The sequence below is a fragment of the Gekko japonicus genome, unplaced genomic scaffold (genome assembly GCF_001447785.1).
Source record: "Gekko japonicus isolate JY-2015 unplaced genomic scaffold, Gekko_japonicus_V1.1 scaffold4827, whole genome shotgun sequence".
Taxonomy (NCBI): domain Eukaryota; kingdom Metazoa; phylum Chordata; class Lepidosauria; order Squamata; family Gekkonidae; genus Gekko; species Gekko japonicus.
Genome location: NW_015170416.1, coordinates 5,073 through 26,822, shown reverse-complemented (window position 1 = coordinate 26,822; position 21,750 = coordinate 5,073). Strand labels below are relative to the sequence as shown.

The window sequence follows — 21,750 nt, the reverse complement described above, 5'->3', positions numbered from 1 at the left end:
GTTGCCCCCCCCCCCAAGCACCAAGATGACAGAACATCACTTGCCCCAGACATGAGAACGTAAGAGAAGACAAGTTGGATCAGGCCAGTGGCCCATCCGGTCCAACACTCTGTGCCACACAGTGGCCAATACCCAGGCGCCATCAGGAGGTCCACCAGTGGGGCCAGGACTCCAGACGCCCTCCCACTGTTGCCCCCCCAAGCACCAAGAAGACAGAGCATCACTTGCCCCAGACAGAGTGTTCCCTCTATACCTTGTGGCTAAGAGCCCCTGATGGACCTCTGCTCCGCATGTTTATCCAATCCCCTCTTGAAGCTGTCTCTGCTTGTAGCTGCCGCCACTTCCTTCAACAGTGAATTCCACGTGTTAATGATTCTTTGGGTGAAGAAGTCTCCCCAAGTAAGCGACTCCCAGCATTTTTAAAAAACTCACCAGGGACATGGGAGGCAGGCTTCGATCAGGACCACAGTTTGGTGTCGTGGTTAAGTGTGCGGACTCTGATATGGGAGAACCGGGTTTGATTCCCCACTCCTCCACTTGCACCTGCTGATGTGACCTTGGGTCAGTCACAAGCTCTGGCACAGCTGTCCTTGAAAAAGAGCAGTTTGTGTCAGAGATCTCTCAGCTCCACCCACCTCACAGAGGGTGTCTGTTGTGGGGAGGGGAAGGGAAAGGAGTTTGTAAGCCGCTCTGAGACTCCAAGTGGAGGGCGGGGTATAAATCCAATCTCCTCCTCCTCCTCCTCCTCCTCCTCCTCTTCTTACATGGGGAAAGTTGTTTCTTCGTTAACTCTCGTCCCTATGAGCACCTTTCCCAATTAAGCCCGATATGTCCTGGAGTGGAAATGTTCTTCCTTCCCTGGGGGGCTGCCCCAGAAAGTCCGGAGTGCATGAATGCTCCTTCCGTGCGGGTGTCAGGGGCTCACTGACTCTCCTTTTGTGTCGGTTCTAGCCCCTGCAGCCCAACAACAGCAAGCAGCATGAGATGAGGATATCCAAGTCGATGGGCGATATCATGGGGTCCCTGTACAAAGACGCTGAGAGGACGCGGAAGCACTCGACAGGTCAGTGAAAGTCGGGGCGCCGGCCACAGGGAGGTTCCCGTTCTTTTCACAGCCTTCGCAGCCTGAGTGACAGCCGTCGTCTCCTGTCTGAACGCAGGGGGTGCACTTCAGCTTACTTTCTATAATAGCTCCCAGTTTGGTGTAGTCGTTAGAAGCGCGGATTCTAACCTGGGAGAACTGGGTTTGAGTCCCCGCTACTCCACGTGCAGCTGCTGGTGTGACCTTGGGTCAGTCACAAGTTCTCTCAGAGCTGTTCTCTCAAGAGTAGTTCTGGAAAGAGCTCTCTCAGTCCCACCTACCTCACAGGGTGTCTGTTGTGAGGAGAGGAAGGGAAAGGAGATTGTAAGCCGCTCTGAGACTCCTTTGGGGAGTGAAGGGCAGGGTATATAGCCAATCTCCTCCTCCTCTTCTTCTTCTACCAGTGGCCAGTGAACACATCCCTTAAGTCTGACTTACAGGAAATTAAACCAGCGTGTAGTGGTTAAAGTATCGAAACAGGATCTGGGGAACCCAGGTTCGAATCCCCACTCTGCTGTGGAAGCTCACTGGGTGAACTTTAAGCTAGTCGCGTCCTCTGGTCCTAACCTACCTTACAGGGTTGTTGTGAGAATAAAATGGAGGAGAGGAGAATGGGGTAAGCGGCTTTGGGTCCCCGTGGGGGAGAAAGGACGGGTATAAATGAAGTAAAATAAAAATGAATTGTTGACCCAGCTCCTGAGAAGAGACCTGGGGGGGCGGGATCACAGTTAAAACAAAATTTAAAGTTTTTCTCCCTCATGCTGCTGTTGAGTATTCGGCCAGAACTCTGGAGGGCATTTGGAAGGCTCCCTTCGGAAACAAAATGTGCTCGGCCAGCATGTCCTTGAACACAGTTGTAAAAATTTTTTGTTTTGTTTTGGGCTGCCAACCTATTTTCCCGTCCCGGCCGTCCCAATGGAATTTAAGTTAATTTAAGCCTGTTTTTGGCCGAACCATAAGCCTCCTGCCCCCTTGTAGTGTGGGCGGCGCTCAGAACGGAGCTTTGTGAAGGTTGGATGGGACAAAAATTCTGCTTAACAGGCGATAAGTGTTAGCGTCACGTATTAGGGGGGAAAGTAGAAGTGTGTCTGGGAGAGGAGCCCCCAACCTTTTTGAGCCTGCAGACACCTTTGGGATTGTGACACGGCATGGTGGGCGGAGCGACAAGACGGCTGCTGCAAAATGGCTGCCGCAGGAGGCGGAGCCAGCCACAAAATAGTGGCCTCCGTTTACCTTCAGTCACACAGTGAAGATCCTTGTGCCGTGGCGGCAGCCGCTGCCAAAGCAACATTTTTTAAAAGCTGCAGAGGTAATCAAATCACCGATGGCCAATCAGGAGCCTTGCTGGGGAAAGGCCCAATCTGACCCCGCCCACTTTCTGAAAACACTTGGCAGGTGCTAGGAAAGGTGCTGGTGGGTGCAGTTTGGACGTTATGCCTCTGTTGATACACCCCAAAATCCAAATTGAGGGCCCCTTGTTAGGGGGTATGGAAATTGTCAGGGTCGGCCTGGCCACTGCCGTCTTATTAGGCAATACCAGCTTCCAACCATGTGCTTCTGAGACCCCTGAAACAGGCCCGTAGCCAGGATGTTTTAATTCGGGGGGGCTTTAAATAAGTCGGGGGTCACCCCGCACACATTCCCAAGGGAGCGCCACAAATACAATAAAAAATGGAAGTCGGGGTCACCCCGCACACATTCCCAAGGGGGGGCTCGGCAGGAAGTCAGGGGGCCAGGCCCCGTGGGGGCCCGCTGGAGCTACGGGCCTGCCCTGAAAGATTACCCCGTCAGCCCTGCGGCACACTGACATTGTAGCCCAGGGAGTTAAGACACCGAGTCCCACGTTCAAGATGACCAGCACCCCACCGTTAGCAGCCGCCCCCCTTGTGCGGACATCCACCGTCGGCTCACTTGTTGACTTCTGCAGCTGCAAAACCAGACAGCTCTACCTGGCCGTCAGCCACGACGGGTCCCTGGGCTTTCCACGGAGTCCAGCCGCAGCCGCTCGCCTCCGCCCACCTAGCCAGATCTCCGAGGAATCGGGCCCAAACGTGTCATTTCCCCGAGGAGCTGCTTTTTGGACAGGGTTGGAAGCACTAAAAAGAAGGGCGCGTGGGACGGACGGACCGGCAAAGCCCGGGAGGGGACAAAAACAAACTGGTTTGGGAAGGAGCAGAGCCCGGCCGGGTCACGAAAGGGATCTGGCTTTGTGTGTCCGGCCGGCTGCACAGGCTGCCTATGAAAATTCCTTCAAAATAACATAGTGGAAAGGAAAGACGGGAAGGGGTCCAGAGTGTGCCAGTAGGGAATGGCAGGCCTCGGAACATGCTGTGCTTTCTGGTTAACCTGAAAGAGAGGCGCTCCGACCGTGTTCCGCGGCTCACGATCCCCCGGATTCTATAAAAAGCACTGCGCCAATCCGCGTTCGGAGGGCCCCCCGGAAAGAGAGTTTCCAGCCCCGCCTTCTTCCCACCCCCAGGCCGCCCCGCATGTCCCCCTTCCTTTCCCCTGCCCTGCTCTCTCTGTCCGTACGCACCAGTACCCTGCAGCCAGGGTTTCCAACTGCTGGTTGGGAAATTCCTGAAGATTTAAGGGGAGTGTAATGTATTCAAGAGCTGCCATTGAATGCATGTGAATCACATAATTGAAACGTCATGTAAAGCTTCGTCCTGGGCTAGGATCCAAATCCATCCAATCGCAATGCTAGCCCAGGAAGAACCAACCAATCACTTGTCAGCAAGCTCCCTGAGTCCCTGAGCGGGAACGTCGATGATTGGTCCTTGTGTAAACAATCTCATTGGTTGGTAATGTACAGTAAGGCGTGGTTACACGATCAGACGTTGATCCGTGTTGGGAGTTGTGTTCGAGTTGTTGAATAAAGCTGAATCTTTGCTGAATCACTCTCCGACTACTTTGTTAAGCGAGCGACTTAACAGGGAGGGCCCGGGGAAGGTGGTGATTTAGGAGGCGAAGGACCTCCGCAGGGTACAATGCGATTGAGACTACCCTTCAAAGCAGCCCTTTCCTCCAGAGGACCTGTTGATATTTGTTGTTTGTGGATCAGGTGCAACTCTGGGAGATCTTCAGGCTTTGCCTGGACATTAAGAACCCTACCTGTAGCCCTTCCAGGGCAGTGAGCATAGCTGGGAACATGGAGGAGTGCTAGCATAGATTCATGGAGAAGAGATCGATCAGTGGCTACTAGCCATGGTGGCTGAGGGGAACCTCCACATTCAGAGGCACTAAACCTCTGAATCCCAGAGCCAGGAGGCAACATGAGAGGAAGGCCTTGGCCTCCATGCCCTGCTGTTGGCCCTCCAGAGGAACTGGCTGTCCACTGTGTGAGACAGGATGCTGGACTAGATGGACCACTGGTCTGATCCAGCAGGGCTCTTCTTGTATTCTTGTCAGGGGAAGGCCTCGGCCTCCACACCCTGTCGTTGGATGTTCAGAGGAACTGGTTGGCCACCGTGTGAGGCAGGATGCTGGACTAGATGGACCACAGGTCTGATCCAGTGGGACTCTTCATCTTATGATCTTAGCAAAAAAGTCAGTGTGTGGGGGGGTCAACAGCCAGAAGCCCTGGGCCCTGACAGCTGCGTCACCTCAGGATAAGCCGACACTGGCACTGACACCAATTCATTACCACCACCACCACCCCCGCAATCTCCATTTTGAGACCTCCCCCCCCCCCATGTTTTGCCTGCAAACGCTAATCTAGGCCCAGGCGCCGTGTGGAATTGTTCTCTTGGCATCACGGATGGGATTCGTGCTTGTCTCTCGCACTCTTCTCTAAGCAGCTTCTCTCTCTCTCTCTCTGCCTCGCAGGCTCACTGCACACAGGCCGGAGTTCCCCGCCCCCCGGGAGTGTTCCGGAAGAGCAGCAGCAGATCGCCCGCCAGGGCTCCTACACCAGCATCAACAGCGAAGGGGAGTTCATCCCAGAAACGATGGACCCAAACGTAAGCCGCAGGAGCTGAAACCCGCCGACCCGAATGCCGCTTGGGTTTAGTTTAGGGGAGATCGCAGGCGCATGGCCAGGGATGGGGGAGTGAGTAGAATATGCAGCCAGGGATCTATGGAGAGGCCTGACTGGGCGCTTCCAGCCATAAGGAGTGTTCCCTCTAAGCTGAGTCAGTGAGAGCTAGCTCACAGTTTTTTAGCCTCCGGCTCACACATTTGCCTTAGCTGAGGAAGGAGGGCTCCAGAGCAAACTGATTTATGCAGTAGGCAAATCACTCGCTCACAACTTTAATGCCAGTAGCTCACCAAGTTCGGTTTCTGGGATCCTTCATACTTAGGATCTCTCCAGCTTTTTCCGGTGACTGCTTCCGGTGACCCAAGGCAAGGCTGTCTCTGGTGACGCTTAGGACTAATTCAGACATGCACCAAGCAGTGTTCCCTCTAAGCTACGTTAGTGTGGGCTAGCTCACAGTTTTTGAGCCTCCGGCTCACACATTCTTATCTTAGCTCAAGAAGGAGGGCTCCAGAGCAAACTAATTTATGCCGTAGCCAAATCGCTCGCTCACAACTTTAATGCCAGGAGCTCACAAAGTAGTTTAGCTCACAGGACTCCACAGCATAGAGGGAGCATTGGCGCCAACCCTTCTCAGCTGTACCAGCTCATGCCCGAGGTGGACGATTGCACGTTTGAATGTTTCTTGCTCTGGGGGGGGGGGAGCCCTCTGCGCACACAGAAGGCTAGTGTGGTGTTAGGGAATGAAAGCAGTTTTAGATTTGCCGATCCGAGCTAGTTTTTCATATGCAGGGATGTTTGTTTGTTGTTTTAAAGATGGAGGGGAGGAGCCCATCAATCAACTTTAGGTTGCCAAGTCCTATCTTCACCCCCAGCGGGGGACTTTGAGGGGCGTTCCTGGAGGGGGCGGGGCATCCCCGACGTGATTGCCCGCCCACCTGCCCGACAGGGGCGCCAGCTCCCTGCAGTTAAAGGGGCCCCTTTAACTGCAGGGAGCCGGCGTTTCCGTGCGCCCGATCTCTGAGCGGAGATCGGGTGCGTGGCTGGCCTGCAACCACCCCTCCCCCTCTTCTCTCTCAAGAGAGAAGGGAGAGGGTTGGCGGCGGGTGCTGGGGCTTGGGGGCGAGGCTTTCCCCGGCGGGCAGCTGGCTGCCGGTGGGTAAAGATAAAGGTAAAGGTTCCCTTGCTCGAAAGCCAGTCGAGTCCGACTCTAGGGTTGCGGTGCTCATCTCCGTTTCCAAGCCGAAGAGCCAGCGCTGTCCGAAGACGTTTCCGTGGTCATGTGGCCGGCATGACTAAACACCAAGGCGCATGGAATGCTGTTCCCTTCCCACCGAAGTGGTCCCTATTTATCTACTTGCAATGTCTTGCTTTCGAACTGCTAGGTTGGCAAGAGCTGGAACTAGAGACGGGAGCTCACTCCGTCATGCGGCACTCGGGTCTCAAACTGCTGAACTACTGACCTTCCACAGCCCGCAGTTCAGCGTCTTAACCACTTGAGCCACCGTGGTGGGTAGAAGCCCCCAAAAAGCGGGGGACCCCTGCCAAACCGGGGGGATTGGCAACCCTAGGCTTCCTGTGGTTGCATTCGGTAGCGAGAAGGGCTGTATTGTGTGGCCATTCCGTCTCTTTGAATAGGCTTGTAGAGGGCTGATATTGTCTCCGAGGGCTGATATCAGCCAGAGAGGCAGGAATAGCAGGAGTGGATTTGGGAAACAGAAGTGCTCTTCCGGCCTTGCCCATCAATCAATTCTGATTGGCCTAGGGGAAGGCATGACTCAAGCAATGCTCCCTCTAAGTGGTGGAGTTTTGTGAGCAAAAAAAAATCTACTTTGTGAGCTGCTGGCATTAAAGTTGTGAGCGAGCGATTTGGCTACTGCATCAATGAGCTTGCTCTGGAGCCCTCCTTCCTGAGCGAAGGCAAAAATGTGTGAGCCTGAGGCTAAAAAACTGGGAGCTAGCTCACAGTAACTCAGCTTAGAGGGAACACTGGTGGCAAGTGGAAAAACAGTGCCCGAAGGAACCTTTTCTGCACGAAGCTAGAGTCCAGGGGATGGATGTAACAAACGAAGTATGGCTATAACAGCCCGTTTCTCTGCAGAGTCACTACTAGCTAGTTCTGGAGTGGAAACTCCAGGTCAGCATTTCCACAAAGAGGGCGGGGTTCTTTAATTTGCTTTCCTTCTATTTTTTTAAAAAAATTATAACAGTGGAGACAAAAGTCACTCTGGCTGAATTTTGGCAGGGGTCTGAGAACGCAGATGTGCATTGTGCTCCTAGCTGCCAAGACGGGCTTTGATTGTTTCTAATTTGTCATGAGTCCCGTTTATTTATTTTCTCCTCTTTTTTCTGCCGCCTCCCCCCCCCCGCCCCCGGTCAGGTGCTGGAGTCGTTTATCAGTCCGGATGACTCTCTCTCAGGAAGCTGTCAGTCTTTGGACCGATCCATAGACAGGTAGGACTGGAAGACGGCCATATGAAATAAATGGCATTTTTTTTTAAAAAAAACCCTGTTTATATTGTATCTTCCCCTGCACTTCCTCCAAGAATATCGGAGTACCTGGTTGTTTCTTCTTCTTTCCTCCGCCTCCATCCCACTTTATCCTCTCAACAGCCCTGCGAGGTAGTCTAAGCTGCAAGAGAATGTTCGGCCCAAGGTCACCCATGCAGGGGTTTTATGTATTCTTCTTCTAATGTCACCTGTCTTTCAGCCTGGGATCTAAGACAGCTAACAATCAGTCAGTGAAAGCACTATTTAAAATCCATAAAAAGATTTTAAAATGTCAATACAATACAAACTTGATATCCTTTTGTAATTAGTAAAAGGGCTCCCTCTGTGCTGACACGTACTTATTTGAGATCAACATTCCTTGCAAAAGTTTTAATTCCTTAGGCGCTGTTCCACTTACATTCCTTTTTCTAAGCACTCTGTTTCATGTGGTTTGACATTACTTATGTCGAATAACAACAAGCGCGCATAATTCCCTCCTCTCTTGTGATGAGATAAGGGCCTGGGACTTTGATCGTCTTCTCTGGTTACAGATTTCCTAACTTCAGTAGATGTGGGTGGGCAGAGATGGAACCAAGGAGGCAGATGAAGAGAGGAATTAAGTCCCTATTCTGATGAAAACCCATGAGATCGGAAAGCGGTTCGAACTGAAGAGCCGCTTGTCAGCCAGATTGCCATGAGGAGGATAACAGCAGGAGAAAAATATATCTGTTATACCCCAAAACCTCAGCAGTCAGGACAGACCTTTCCTTGTTCCTAAACAGCAGCAGCAAAGGGTTCTGGGAAAAGGTGGAAGGATCTCTTTATGGAAGGAGTTTCTTAAAAAGAAGCAGAAAAATTCCTCTCCCTTATTTAATCTCAGAAAGGTGGGGGTAAACCTAATCTTACCCGAAGGCCCGGTTTGTAGGAAATTCTAATCTGGGTCTTCCCACTAGAAATTCAGTACTTTCTCCAGGTAGTTTCAGGTGGGTAGCTGTGTTGGTCTTCAAGCCTAGTGGCAACTTAGAGACCAAATCTTACTCGTCTCGAAGATGCTTCCGGACTCAAATCCATCAATTATGCGCTACACCTCGTGGCTCTAAAATTAAATCTAGTAATTTCAATAGCAGACGTCTCAACATGCCCGAAAGATGACTTGAGCAGTTAGTCAATATAGCAGCTACGATAAAACCAAAATCAGTCGGTAAATGAGATAAATTTGGCTTTTCCGATTTCTCATTTTCCTCGCTTGTGCGTTCTTGTTGCTTCAGGGTTATTTTCCTGTTCTGCACAGGTTTTGCTCCATCTAGTGGTCGATTCAATATTACAACACTGTATGTCCGGCATGTCTCCCTGCAGAGTTAAACCGCAGGTTTTTATGCTGGGCATAAAGCAATGCGATATTGAATCAACTACTAGAGGGAGCAGATTGCACATGGGACAGGAAATCCCCCTGAAGCAACGGGAATGCAGCAAGCAAGGAAAATGAGATGTGGAAGAGCCCAGTTTCGTGTGGGAGACACCGCTTCGGGCAAGGGCTATCTTAAAAATACAGGGGTTTATACTTTTAAAAAATTTTATATTAAAAAAATACAGGCTGGGGGCATTTCCACGGCACTAAAACAGCATTTCTCTCTCTTCACACAGCCCACCCTTTAACCAAACACCTGTTCCAAGAAGGACGAGCCAAACCAAAGACAGTCTGGATTGCTTAGGTAATCTGCACAATATTGTGGTTATAGGCAAGAGGAGAATCCCCCCCTCCCAAAGCCCCTTGGAAGAGTTTTCAGTGTTGGAACCTTGAATGCTGCAGTTTCATCTCTATTTCACCTCTATTCATACCTGAGGGGACTGCCTTTTCCCATATATACCCCAGAGAGCACTACGGTCGGGGTCTCAAAACCGACTGACCCTCCCAGGCCCCAAGGATGCCAGGCTTGCTACTACCAGGGCCAGGGCCTTCTCAGTGGCAGCTCCATACTGGTACAACGAGCTCCTGGAAGAGATCAGGACCCTGCGGGACCTTTTACAGTTCCGCAGGGCCTGCAAGACGGAGCTCTTCCACCAGGCCTTCAACTAAGGAGCCACCTCACTGCTGCCATCAACAGTCGTAGTATAGATCCTGGCCCTCAATTATAACATCTGGCCTGTGCCGTCACGTGACTTAGGAAGATTACTGAGCTGAAAAACTGCATGTTGTACGTATGTATGCACTTTAGTATGCCATCTTAATTAACTAATGAAATATGCCCAGCACTTTATAGTTCCAGCTCCTGCCAACCTAGCAGTTCGAAAGCAAGAAATTGCAAGTAGATAAATAGGCACCACTTCGGTGGGAAGGGAACAGCGTTCCGTGCGCCTTGGTGTCTAGTCATGCCGGCCACATGACCACGGAAACGTCTTCGGACAGCGCTGGCTCTTCGGCTTGGAAACGGAGATGAGCACCGCAACCCTAGAGTCGGATTCGACTGGCTTTCGAGCAAGGGAACCTTTACCTTTACCTTTACTTTATAGTTTTAGGCAGGGGTCATTTTGTAGAAAAAGAGGTGCAGGAGCTCATTAGCATAACTCATTAGCATACCTTATTTGCATATGCCACACCCCCTGACATCACCAGAAGTGTGTCAGAAGGCAACACCCACCGCTCAGGCTCCACTGGACTTTTTTGGATTGCCAACTATTGGGGGGGGGCACGTGGGTTCTGTCTTTGCAGAGGAGGGAGAGCTTGTACATGAATAAAACGTGGTCTTAAAGGTGCCACTGGGCTGTTTGGGCCCGGGGGGGGGGGCGAGGGGAGCTCTGCAACTTACCCGGCTGCTTCTTGCTCTGACTGAGGGCTGCTGAGAGCAAGGGGTGGGGCTTGTTGGATGTGCCCGCCCCCTGGGCTCTTTACTGCCGGAGCTCCGCTCCTGTGCGCTCCTGCAGGAAATGACCCCTGGTTTTAGGATGTTATGATCTTACTTGTAATTGAACTGCGTATATGATTTTATGTAGATTTTAATGGTCACTTGCGGACCAACCAATGTAAGCCGCTCTGAACCTGTTCACGGGGATGGCAGGGTATAAATTTAACAAAATAAATAAATTAATTAAAATATTTGGCGCTCAGGCAACCTTGCCTGCAGATCTGATGACAAGCATCACTCTTGAAACGCTTACAAGACAGAGTTTGGGCACTGCGGGAAGTCGCACAAGCTGCCCTGGAGGGGGGCAGAGAATAACTTTGGGGGCACAGAGTACCTCAGATGACTGCAAGATCTTACATGGGAATTGCAAGGATTTTTCCTTTGGCCGGAGCTTTTACTGTGAGCGTACATGTGCGGCTTGGTGAAATCATGGAAAATTGCATCATAGTAATAGCTCGATGACCTCAGATATTAAAAAATGAATACATGGCTGGGGGCCCAGAGGAAGAGAAAACATCTTTTGGACCGACGCAGGGCTTCAGAGCCGAGCTGTGGAAGCTGGACTTCCAATGCGGCTGTGTGGATTCTGTGAACGTTTGAGACGTCTCCCTGCCTGCAGCGTTCATGCTGCCTCTTTAAAAGTTACTTATTTATTAATGCAAGATCTTACATGGGAATTGCAAGGATTTTTCCTTTGGCCGGAGCTTTTACTGTGAGCGTACATGTGCGGCTTGGTGAAATCATGGAAAATTGCATCATAGTAATAGCTCGATGACCTCAGATATTAAAAAATGAATACATGGCTGGGGGCCCAGAGGAAGAGAAAACATCTTTTGGACCGACGCAGGGCTTCAGAGCCGAGCTGTGGAAGCCGGACTTCCAGTGCGGCCGTGTGGATTCCGTGAACATTTGAGACGTCTCCCTGCCCGCAGCGTTCATGCTGCCCCTTTAAAAGTTACTTATTTATTAAGAAGATTTATATCCCACCCTTCTAATTAGGGAAGCAGGCCAGATGGCTTACAAGAGAAACATAGCGCAGTCATATCAGATAACTAATAATGAGAGCCGAGTGGATAAACCACCGAGGACATGAAACAAGCCAGAGGGAAGAGCCACAGTCCAAATCCTTCCTGCGGCCTGTCCAAAACCTCCTTGGAACGCTGGAGATCTTAAAAGCTTCATTATAAAAAGAATTAAAACAGCAACATTTATCACATCCTAAAAAGCATATGTTCCCCCCCCCAAAAAAACCCCCAGTCTTCGGGACCACCGCTCCCCATATGAGACCTGCAGGAATTTGCAATCTATTAATCAACATCTCCTGGTGGTTCCTGACCCCAGGGACATCCAACTTGCCTCAACAAGGGCCAGGGCTTTTTCGACCCGGGCCCCTACCTAGTGGAATGAGCTCTCATTAGAAATTGGGGCCTTGTGGGACCTATCATGCAGGGCGTGTAAGATGGAGCTCTTCCACCGGGCTTTTAATTGAGGTGATGAACGCCCACCTGCTAATTGGCCTCCCCTCCAGTGTCCCCTTGGATCCAAATGGCCACCTGGGAACCAACTGCCCCTTGCTGGGATCTGTTGATTGCTGGTTTTAGATTGATTTTTAGATATATTTTAATTATCGATTGCCGTATCATGCATTTTAACCCACCCTGAGCCCGCTTGTGGGGAGGGCAGAATACGAATCAAATCAGATAAAGATAAAATCAAATCAAATTTGCTTAGGAGAGATGGCCAGGACCCAGGTGCCATCAGGAGGTCCAACAGCAGGGCCAGAACTCCAGAAACTCTCCCACTGTTGCCCCCCCCCCAAGCACCAAGAAGACAGAGTGGCACTGCCCCAGACAGAGTGTTACCTCTAAACCCTGTGGCTAAGAGCCACTGGTGGACCTCTGCTCCATATGTTCATCCAATCCCCTCTTGAAGATGTCTATAAGAACATAAGAGACGCTGAACTATCCTTACTGCATCATTCCCTGGCGGTTTTCCCCTCGTTCGTGTCTCTGCGATGCAGCCAAGCCACTTCAGTTTGTGACTAATCCTGCATTCGCGTTTCATCTGCTCCAAAATATTTATCCGCTTTGTTTTACGGCCCGCTTTCCTTGCTGAGCAGATTGCAGGATCTAAAGCGCAGTGCAATGGAAACAAGTAGAAAACATCAACAGTGCAATGGGGTTGGGTTTCAAGAGGAGACGATGACAGTAGTTTATGACAATTTATGATGCAGCGCAGAAGGTGGATTGCAGGAATTAGAACATTTTGGAGGATTGCCATGGAGGTTCGCCGCTGAACAGTTGGATTTGTGTTGAGTAGATATCTGAGAAAGAGAGATTTGACTCCCAAAAGCTTATCTTTGTTGGTCTCAACATGCTACCGGCCTCAGATCAAGATGCTAGAAAACAATGCAGTAAGATGAAAGTTTTCTGTGTTGTGATGCTAATACATAAATTTCTTTTTCTCTTTCATCTTCCCAGATTTCGACATCCCATTCTGTGACAGATACGGGAAGGGAGGGACCTTCCCAAGGCAGTATCACCTCTCCCAGAGTCGCAAGGACTACAGCGACGGTAAGACTTTGAGGCCCAGTGGTTAAAGCACGCCGAGGAGCTTGTTTGTATGTGAGACTAAAGATGACGTAATAGAACTGGACTCGCAGCAACAGCACAAAGTTTGAGTCCAGTGGTACCTTTAAGACCAACATAAGCTTTCGTGCGCATGCGCACTTCGTCAGATCGATTCAGGTGAGTGTTGGCCTGCAGCAACAGCACAAAGTTTGAGTCCAGTGGTACCTTTAAGACCAACATAAGCTTTCGTGCGCATGCGCACTTCGTCAGATCGATTCAGGTGAGTGTTGGCCTGAAGCAACAGCACAAAGTTTGAGTCCAGTGGTACCTTTAAGACCAACATAAGCTTTCGTGCGCATGTGCACTTCTTCAGATCGATTCAAGTGAGTGTTGGTCTGAAGCAACAGCACAAAGTTTGAGTCCAGTGGTACCTTTAAGACCAACATAAGCTTTCGTGCGCATGCGCACTTCGTCAGATCGATTCAGGTGAGTGTTGGCCTGCAGCAACAGCACAAAGTTTGAGTCCAGTGGTACCTTTAAGACCAACATAAGCTTTCGTGCGCATGCGCACTTCTTCAGATACATATGTAATGGTTGAGGAAGTCTTGTCTCAACGTATCTGAGGGAGTGTGCATGGGCATGAACGCTTATACCCAGACTTACACTTTGTTGGTCTTAAAGGTGCCCCAGGACTCAAACTTTGTTCCGAGGGTAGCCATATTGGTCTGCTGGAGGACAGCTAGATTCGAATCGAGTCCAGTAACACCTTAGAGGCCAATAAGATTTGGGGGGGGTATGACGTTTCGAGAGCCAAAGCACCCTTTGTCAGGGACCCTTTGGTGGTGGCATCTGATAAAGGGAGTGTTGACTCTCGAAAGCTCATCCCCTCCAAAACCTTGCTGGTTTCTAAGGTGCAAGCTGACGTGAATCTAGCTGGTCTAGCAAATTGGTTCTCAAATGGCGGGGTTCTCCTCTCCTGTGAAGTGCATATCGGGACCTCTTGCAGTTTTTCTTGAGGCCAGTTTGGCTGGAGATCCTGGAGGTTTTTTGTCATCTTCTGGGCATTGTGTAGGGGGGTCGGACTAGATGACCCTGGAATCGTAGAATCACAGGATCATAGAGTTGGAAGGGACCTCCGGGGTCATCTAGTCCAACCCCCTGCACAATGCAGGAGATTCACAAATACCTCCCGCCCCACACCCCCAGTGACCCCTGTTCCACACCCAGAAGTCCCTTCTAGCTCTATGGCTCTGTGATAAGCCAGGATCCACCCAAGAGATGCGTGTATTTAGGAAAGAACCGTGTGCCCACAAAAGCCCCTAGGCAAAGCTTAGCCAAAGCCACAGGAAGTGGTGGCAGCTACAAGCATGGACGGCTTCAAAAGGGAATTAGATCGGCATATGGAGCAGAGGTCCATCAGTGGCTATTAGCCACAAGGTATAGATAGGGACTCTGGGGCGAGTGATGCTCTGTCATCTTGGTGCTTGGGGGGGGGGGTCAACAGTGGGAGGGCTTCTAATGTCCTGGCCCCACTGGTGGATCTCCTGAGGGCACCTTGTAATTTTGGCCACTGTGTGACACAGAGTGTTGGACTGGATGGGCCTTTGGCCTGATCCAACATTGGCATCTCTTATGGTCTTAAGAGCAAAGGTCCTTCAGTGGCTATTAGCCACAAGGTGTAGGTAGGAACCCTCAGTCTGGGGCAAGGGATGCTCTGTCTTCTTGGTGCTGGGGGGGGGGCAACCGTGGGAGGGCTTCTAGTGTCCTGGCCCCACTGGTGGACCTCCTGATGGCCCCTGGTATTGTTGGCCACTGTGTGACACAGAATGTTGGACTGGATGGGCCTTTGGCCTGATCCAACATTGGCATCTCCTATGTTGTTATAAGAGGGAATTAGATAAGCATATGGAGCAGAGGTCCATCAATGGCTATTAGCCCCACAAGGTATAGATAGGGGCTCTGGGGCAAGTGATGCTCTGTCTTCTTGGTGCTTGGGGGGGGTCTTCTTGGTGCTTGGGCTGGATGGGCCTTTGGCCTGATCCAACATTGGCGTCTCTTATGTTCTTATGTTCTTAAAGCTTAGCTGGTACATATCATGATCTTCTCTGTTACGTATCTATGGGCCAGCCTTGCTTTGACTCACAGCATTGTTCCAGGGTGAAGCAGATGGGAGCTGTAGACAGCAGAACCTCTTAGCCCATCTGGTTTCACTCTCAGCCTAGCTCAGTCTTCCCCAACCCGAATGGCTCAGGCTAGCCCGATCTCATCAGATCTCAGAAGCTAAGCAGGGTCGGCCCCGGTGATTACTTGGATGAGAGACCACTAAGGAAGGCAAGCGTCCCCATGCAGACATATGGTGTCCGGATCACGCAACGTGATGGTATCGCTTTACTCTGCTCCGGTTCGACCTCGCCTAGAGTAGTGTGTTCAGTTTTGGGCATCACAATTTAAGGAGGATGTAGATAAGCTGGGACGTGTCCAGAGGAGGGCAGCGAAGATGGGGAGGGGTCTGGAGACCAAGTCCTATGAGGAAAGGCTGAAGGAGCTGGGTAGGTTTAGCCTGGAGAAGAGACGACTGAGGGGGGATATGATAACCATCTTCAAGTACTTGAAGGGCTGTCCTCTAGAGGATGGGGCAGAGTTGTTTTCTGTTGCCCCAGAAGGTCGGAACAAAACCAGTGAGCTGAAATTAAAGCCAAAGAGTTTTCGGCTAAACTTCCTGACAGTCAGAGCGGTCTTTTTGAAGAGACTTCCCCGGGAGGTGGTGGGCTCTCCTTCTTGGGAGGTGTTCAAACAGAGGATAGATGGCCACCTGACAGCAATGCGGATTCTGCGAACTTAGGTAGATCATAAGAGGGAGGGCAGGAAGGGTTGCCTCAGTGCTTAGTTCTCGTGGCCCTTTCTGACACGCCCGGGGAAATGCCAGCCACCACTTTGGGGGTCAGGAAGCCATTTTACTCCAGGCCAGTTTGGCCGGAGATCCTGGAGATTTTTTTTTGTCATCTTCTGGGCATGGAGCAGGGGTCACTGGGGGTGTGGAGTGGGAGGTATTTGTGAATTTCCTGCATTGTGCAGGGGGTTGGACTAGATGACCCTTGGAGGTACCTTCCCACACTATGATTCTAAGCGGCCAAAGGCAAACCGCCTCTGAATCTCACGCCTTGAAATCCCCATGAGGGGTCTAGTAGGCTCTGACTGGCCTCCGCTCTTCAAGGCGTCCGCCAACGAGACCTCAAATTGCCTCCAGGGCTCCTTTAAGCGGAGGCAGCGGGGATAGAGCCTGCAACCTCCGGCTTGCGAAGCGAGGGCCGTACCACCGAGCCGCCTCTGATTCTTCCCTCTCATCCCTCCGTTGCTCCCAAAGGCCGAAGGACCTTTCCCAGAAGTTACGCTCCCCCGGAGAATCTTTTCCAGCTGGTGCCGTCCAGCCGGACAAAGAGCTTCAACGGAGACAACAAGCTCATCACCTTGCGCTACGAGGACCGCGGGGGCACCAAGTGGTGGCACAGCTGCGACAAGATCTTCCAAGGCTTTGGCTCGTCTCCTGCCAAGACGAGGAGCAGTAAGTTGCCTCCCAGTGGATTGCTGGTAATCAGGGACTAGTTCAGTCTAGTTACCGGGGTAGGATAAAGAACACTCTGTCTGGGGCAAGTGATGCTGTGCGCTCTTGGTGCTTGGGGGGGCAGCAGTGGGAGGGCTTCTGGACTTCTGACCCCGCTAGTGGACCTCCTAGTGGACCTTGGTCACTGTGTGACACAGAGTGTTGGACTGGCAGGCACATACTTACAGTGGGGCTTTGGGGGGCTCTGCCCCCTTTCTTAAAGGCACAGCCCCACAAGAATTTCTCCTGTAAATGCTTTTAAAAATCATTTTTAAACATTTTTTAAAGGTGTTCACTCTTTTAAGCAGAGTGGAGTGCTGTGGTTGACTCATTCCTGCACTGAGCCAAGGGGGTTGGATTAGGTGACCTCTAGAATCCCTTCTGTGTCAAGAAACTGGTCTCCTTTAAGAGAGTTTTCCCACCTAAGTGTTAGCTTTCTGGACTATAGGAGTCATCACTCCCACCTGCTGGCTTGTGGTCAGAATTGTTGCATAGGCTGGCAGAAGTGATTAACTTGCAGCAGCTGAGAACTGTCATCTAAAGTGGCCGGCAGCTTGCCATTTAGAGATCTATCCTGGTCACAGCTTTCTGTTGGCTAAATGGCTTTTCTTTCTGCACTGAGAACTTCAGCCCCACCAGGAAAAAAAAAATTGCCCCACAAGCCACAGAATCCAGTCTACGGGCCTGTGGACTGGGTGGGCCGTTGGCCTGATCCAACATGGCTTCTCTTGTGGTCTTAATAAGTTCTACAAGTCCCCAGTCCACATCTTGCTTCTGTATTACCGAATGTCCCATTCCGTTGATTGGATTGACTCAGTCTGTGTAATCTGCCTTGCGTCCCTGTCAGCAAGGCGGACTACAAACAACATCAGTCAGTATCTTAACACATGGCCTTAGCCAAGTCACACAGCCTCAGTCCCCTCTCTGCAATAGGAGGAGGAGGAGGAGGAGGATACTAGCCTACTTCTGTAGGGTTGTTGTAAAGATCGCAACCCAGAAAGTGTGTGTGAAGCTTCCTGGCTGCTAAATATGCTGAATATGCCCGTGAAGACGCTCCCTGGACTTGTGAAACCGTGGCCAGCCAGAGAGCTTTCTAAACCTCATAATCTCTGGAAATGCGGGGTAAGGATTGAGCACCTGGCATTCCACAGCTCTGTTGGGCTCAAAGGCTTGTGCAGCCCCCTTGTAGAGCCTTAAAGTGGTACGTGCACATGGGAGTCTAATGTGGTTTTGTGGGACCTGGACTTCATATGTTGTGTTGGCAGCTAAACGTCTTGGATGCCAACAGGGATCTTGGAAGGAGTGAGTCGCAGGGGGGTGACCAATTCCCAGTTAGAGTAAGAGGCTTTTAAGAGGAGTTTAACGGCCGAGGGCTGTCAGAGAGCCACTGTTCTGCTGAGTACTAACGCTCATGAGATATCAATCCATCTTAAGGTAGGGGTCAAGACGGGACGGCCGTTTGGAGGACCTTTGTCTTCTCGTAACACGATTTCTGTCTTCTCGCTTAGCGCTGCAGGCCCCGGTGAATTGGCGGCTGGGAAAGCTGCTGGGCCGGGGGGCCTTTGGAGAGGTCTATCTTTGCTACGACGTCGACACTGGCCGGGAGCTTTCGGTGAAGCAGGTGCCCTTTGACCCCGACAGCCAAGAGACAAGCAAAGTGAGTACAAGCAGCCAGGACAAAATGGCGCCACTCTGAAGCTCACAGAGTGGAAACGCGCTCACCGTAAAAACAGCATTTGCAAGGTGGTTTTTAAACATTCACATCACTTTGAGTTAGGCCTCCCACCGACTGCCCGCTTCCGCAACGAATGGCAGCAGGAGAAAAATAAATGTGCTGGTACGTCACTTCCTGTTACAACCCGGAAGTGATAATAGGTAGCTCTAGGTTCCCGCACTGAGCCAAGGGGGTTGGAGTATGTGTCCTCTAGAATCCCTTCTGTGTCAAGAAACTGGTCTCCTTTAAGAGAGTTTTCCCACCTTAGTGTTAGCTTTCTGGACTATAGGAGTCATCACTCCCACCTGCTGGCTTGTGGTCAGAATTGTTGCATAGGCTGGCAGAAGTGATTAACTTGCAGCAGCTGAGAACTGTCATCTAAAGTGGCCGGCAGCTTGCCATTTAGAGATCTATCCTGGTCACAGCTTTCTGTTGGCTAAATGGCTTTTCTTTCTGCACTGAGAACTTCAGCCCCACCAGGAAAAAAACAATTGCCCCACAAGCCACAAAATCCAGTCTACGGGCCTGTGGACCAGATGGGCCGTTGCCCTGATCCAACATGGCTTCTCTTGTGGTCTTAATGAGAATGATCTAAGTTCTGCAAGTCCCCAGTCCAAACCTTGCTTCTGTATTACTGAATGTCCCATTCCGTTGATTGGATTGACTCAGTCTGTGTAATCTGCCTTGCGTCCCTGTCAGAAAGGCGGACTAGAAACAACATCAGTCAGTATCTTAACACATGGCCTTAGCCAAGTCACACAGCCTCAGTCCCCTCTCTGCAATAGGAGGAGGAGGAGGATACTAGCCTACTTCTGTAGGGTTGTTGTAAAGATCGCAACCCAGAAAGTGTGTGTGAAGCTTCCTGGCTGCTAAATATGCTGAATATGCCCGTGAAGACGCTCCCTGGACTTGTGAAACCGTGGCCAGCCAGAGAGCTTTCTAAACCTCATAATCTCTGGAAATGCGGGGTAAGGATTGAGCACCTGGCATTCCACAGCTCTGTTGGGCTCAAAGGCTTGTGCAGCCCCCCTTGTAGAGCCTTAAAGGGGTACGTGCACATGGGAGTCTAATGTGGTTTTGTGGGACCTGGACTTCATATGTTGTGTTGGCAGCTAAACGTCTTGGATGCCAACAGGGATCTTGGAAGGGGTGAGTCGCAGGGGGCTGACCAATTCCCAGTTAGAGTAAGAGGCTTTTAAGAGGAGTTTAGCGGCCGAGGGCTGTCAGAGAGCCGCTGTTCTGCTGAGTGCTAACGCTCATGAGATATCAATCCGTCTTAAGGTGGGGGTCGAGACGGGACGGCCGTTTGGAGGACCTTTGTCTTCTCGTAACACGATTTCTGTCTTCTCGCTTAGCGCTGCAGGCCCCGGTGAATTGGCGGCTGGGAAAGCTGCTGGGCCGGGGGGCCTTTGGAGAGGTCTATCTTTGCTACGACGTCGACACTGGCCGGGAGCTTTCGGTGAAGCAGGTGCCCTTTGACCCCGACAGCCAAGAGACAAGCAAAGTGAGTACAAGCAGCCAGGACAAAATGGCGCCACTCTGAAGCTCACAGAGTGGAAACGCGCTCACCGTAAAAACAGCATTTGCAAGGTGGTTTTTAAACATTCACATCACTTTGAGTTAGGCCTCCCACCGACTGCCCGCTTCCGCAACGAATGGCAGCAGGAGAAAAATAAATGTGCTGGCACGTCACTTCCTGTTACAACCCAGAAGTGCTAATAGGTAGCTCTAGGAATTGCCAGAAACTGTATGATAAAACCATAGAGTTTTACCATAGAGTTGCCTACAGTTCCTAGAGCTACATTATACCTAGAAGTGACATTGTGACATCAGCAACATTGCCAATGTCATTCTCTCCCCCCCCCATGTCACGGACCCTCCCCTCCTTTGAGTATATTGTCTGTTTCTGGATTGGTTCAAACCCTGAGTTTAGTATATTGTTTTCTTATCATGCGGAAGGTGCTTGAAATGGTCTCCTAGGGTAAGACCATTTGGGCAGTTAATTGGTGCTACATCTATTTAGGACAGTTTTCGTCCAGGCAGCATACATCATTCTTTCTTCCCCATTTTGTCCTCACAACAGTCCTCTGAGCATAGGTTAAAAGGTAAAGGTAAAGGTTTCCCTTGCTCGAAAGCCAGTTGAAACCAACTCTAGGGTTGCGGTGCTCATCTCTGTTTCAAAGCTGAAGAGCCAGCGCTGTCCGAAGACGTTTCCGTGGTCATGTGGCCGGCATGACTAAACACCAAGGCGCACGGAACGCTGTTCCCTTCCCACCGAAGTGGTACCTATTTATCTACTTGCAATTTCTTGCTTTCGAACTGCTAGGTTGGCAGGAGCTGGAACTAGAGATGGGAGCTCACTCCGTCATGCGGCAACTCGAACTGCTGAACTACTGACCTTTCACAGCCTGCAGTTTAGCGTCTTAACCACTTGAGCCACCGCAGCTCCTGAGCATAGGTTAGGCTGAGGCAAAGTGACAGGCCCAGGATCACCCAGTGAGCTTCCTGGATAAATGGGGATTCGAACCCAGCGCCCCCCCCAGATCCTAGTTCCCTACTTGACTTCTCACATCACAGTGAGAAATACTTTTTTGAGAATAAACAGGTTAAGAACTGAAAAACGCTTTGACTACTCAAAAGTCCCCTCCGTGTCGTAGAAACTGTTCCGATTCCCACAACTTTGGGATTCAGGCAGGAAGTGGCGTGGCTAGGTGTATGGTTGCTTAGCAACCTCTGTTGTGATCCGTTCTCCCGTTTCCTGGAGGAGGCCTCAGGGAGGGAGGGAGCTGGCCGGAGGCTGAAGTGGGGGACGGTGAGCAGAGGAAGGAAAGACAAGCATGGAAGCAAAAGAGAATGGCTTTGCGCTTTACCTTTCAAATCGGGGCCAGACTCGATGGACCCTTCAGACAGAGATGCTCTTCCGCTCATGCGCCTTTTGGGGTCCTCGGCTTCTCACAGGCAGATTTTGTTGGCAACGTGGAAGGCACCCAGTGCTCGGTTTCCATTGAGTGACTTGCACTCAATGCCACAGGAAGTGGCGGCGGCTACAAGCATGGACGGCTTCAAGAGGGAATTAGATGAGCATATGGAGCAGAGGTCCATCGGTGGCTATTAGCCACGCCTTTTGGGGTCCTCGGCTTCTCACAGGCAGATTTTGTTGGCAACGTGGAAGGCACCCAGTGCTCGGTTTCCATTGAGTGACTTGCACCCTGAAAATGGCTGTCGGCTCCTTTTTGGCAATGAAGCAGAAAGCTTCATTCCTCTGCGTGTATAAGCTAACTGTATGCGGTGCAGAGAGAGATCTGAATTGGGACAAAAGGATCCTGCAAATCGCTCCTTATGTTTCCGAGCTCTGACCCCCAGGTAGTGGCTTCTCCGGTCCTCACTGAGCTGTGGTTGGGGGGGGGGGGCGCCT

At 51.0% G+C, this 21,750-nt stretch overlaps 1 protein-coding gene across 1 annotated transcript in view; it reads left to right on the top strand.

Moving 5' to 3' along the window:
* LOC107116392 (mitogen-activated protein kinase kinase kinase 3-like) overlaps positions 1 to 21,750 on the top strand; it is a gene marked incomplete at both ends in the record, with an annotated part of 52,977 nt that overhangs the window by 29,158 nt on the left and 2,069 nt on the right. The window contains 7 exons of the mRNA XM_015418293.1: positions 952 to 1,063; positions 4,910 to 5,043; positions 7,438 to 7,511; positions 9,192 to 9,259; positions 12,931 to 13,023; positions 16,385 to 16,582; positions 18,130 to 18,278. Of these exons, the coding sequence (XP_015273779.1) occupies positions 952 to 1,063; positions 4,910 to 5,043; positions 7,438 to 7,511; positions 9,192 to 9,259; positions 12,931 to 13,023; positions 16,385 to 16,582; positions 18,130 to 18,278 (828 nt within the window). The remainder of the gene's footprint in view (positions 1 to 951; positions 1,064 to 4,909; positions 5,044 to 7,437; positions 7,512 to 9,191; positions 9,260 to 12,930; positions 13,024 to 16,384; positions 16,583 to 18,129; positions 18,279 to 21,750) is intronic.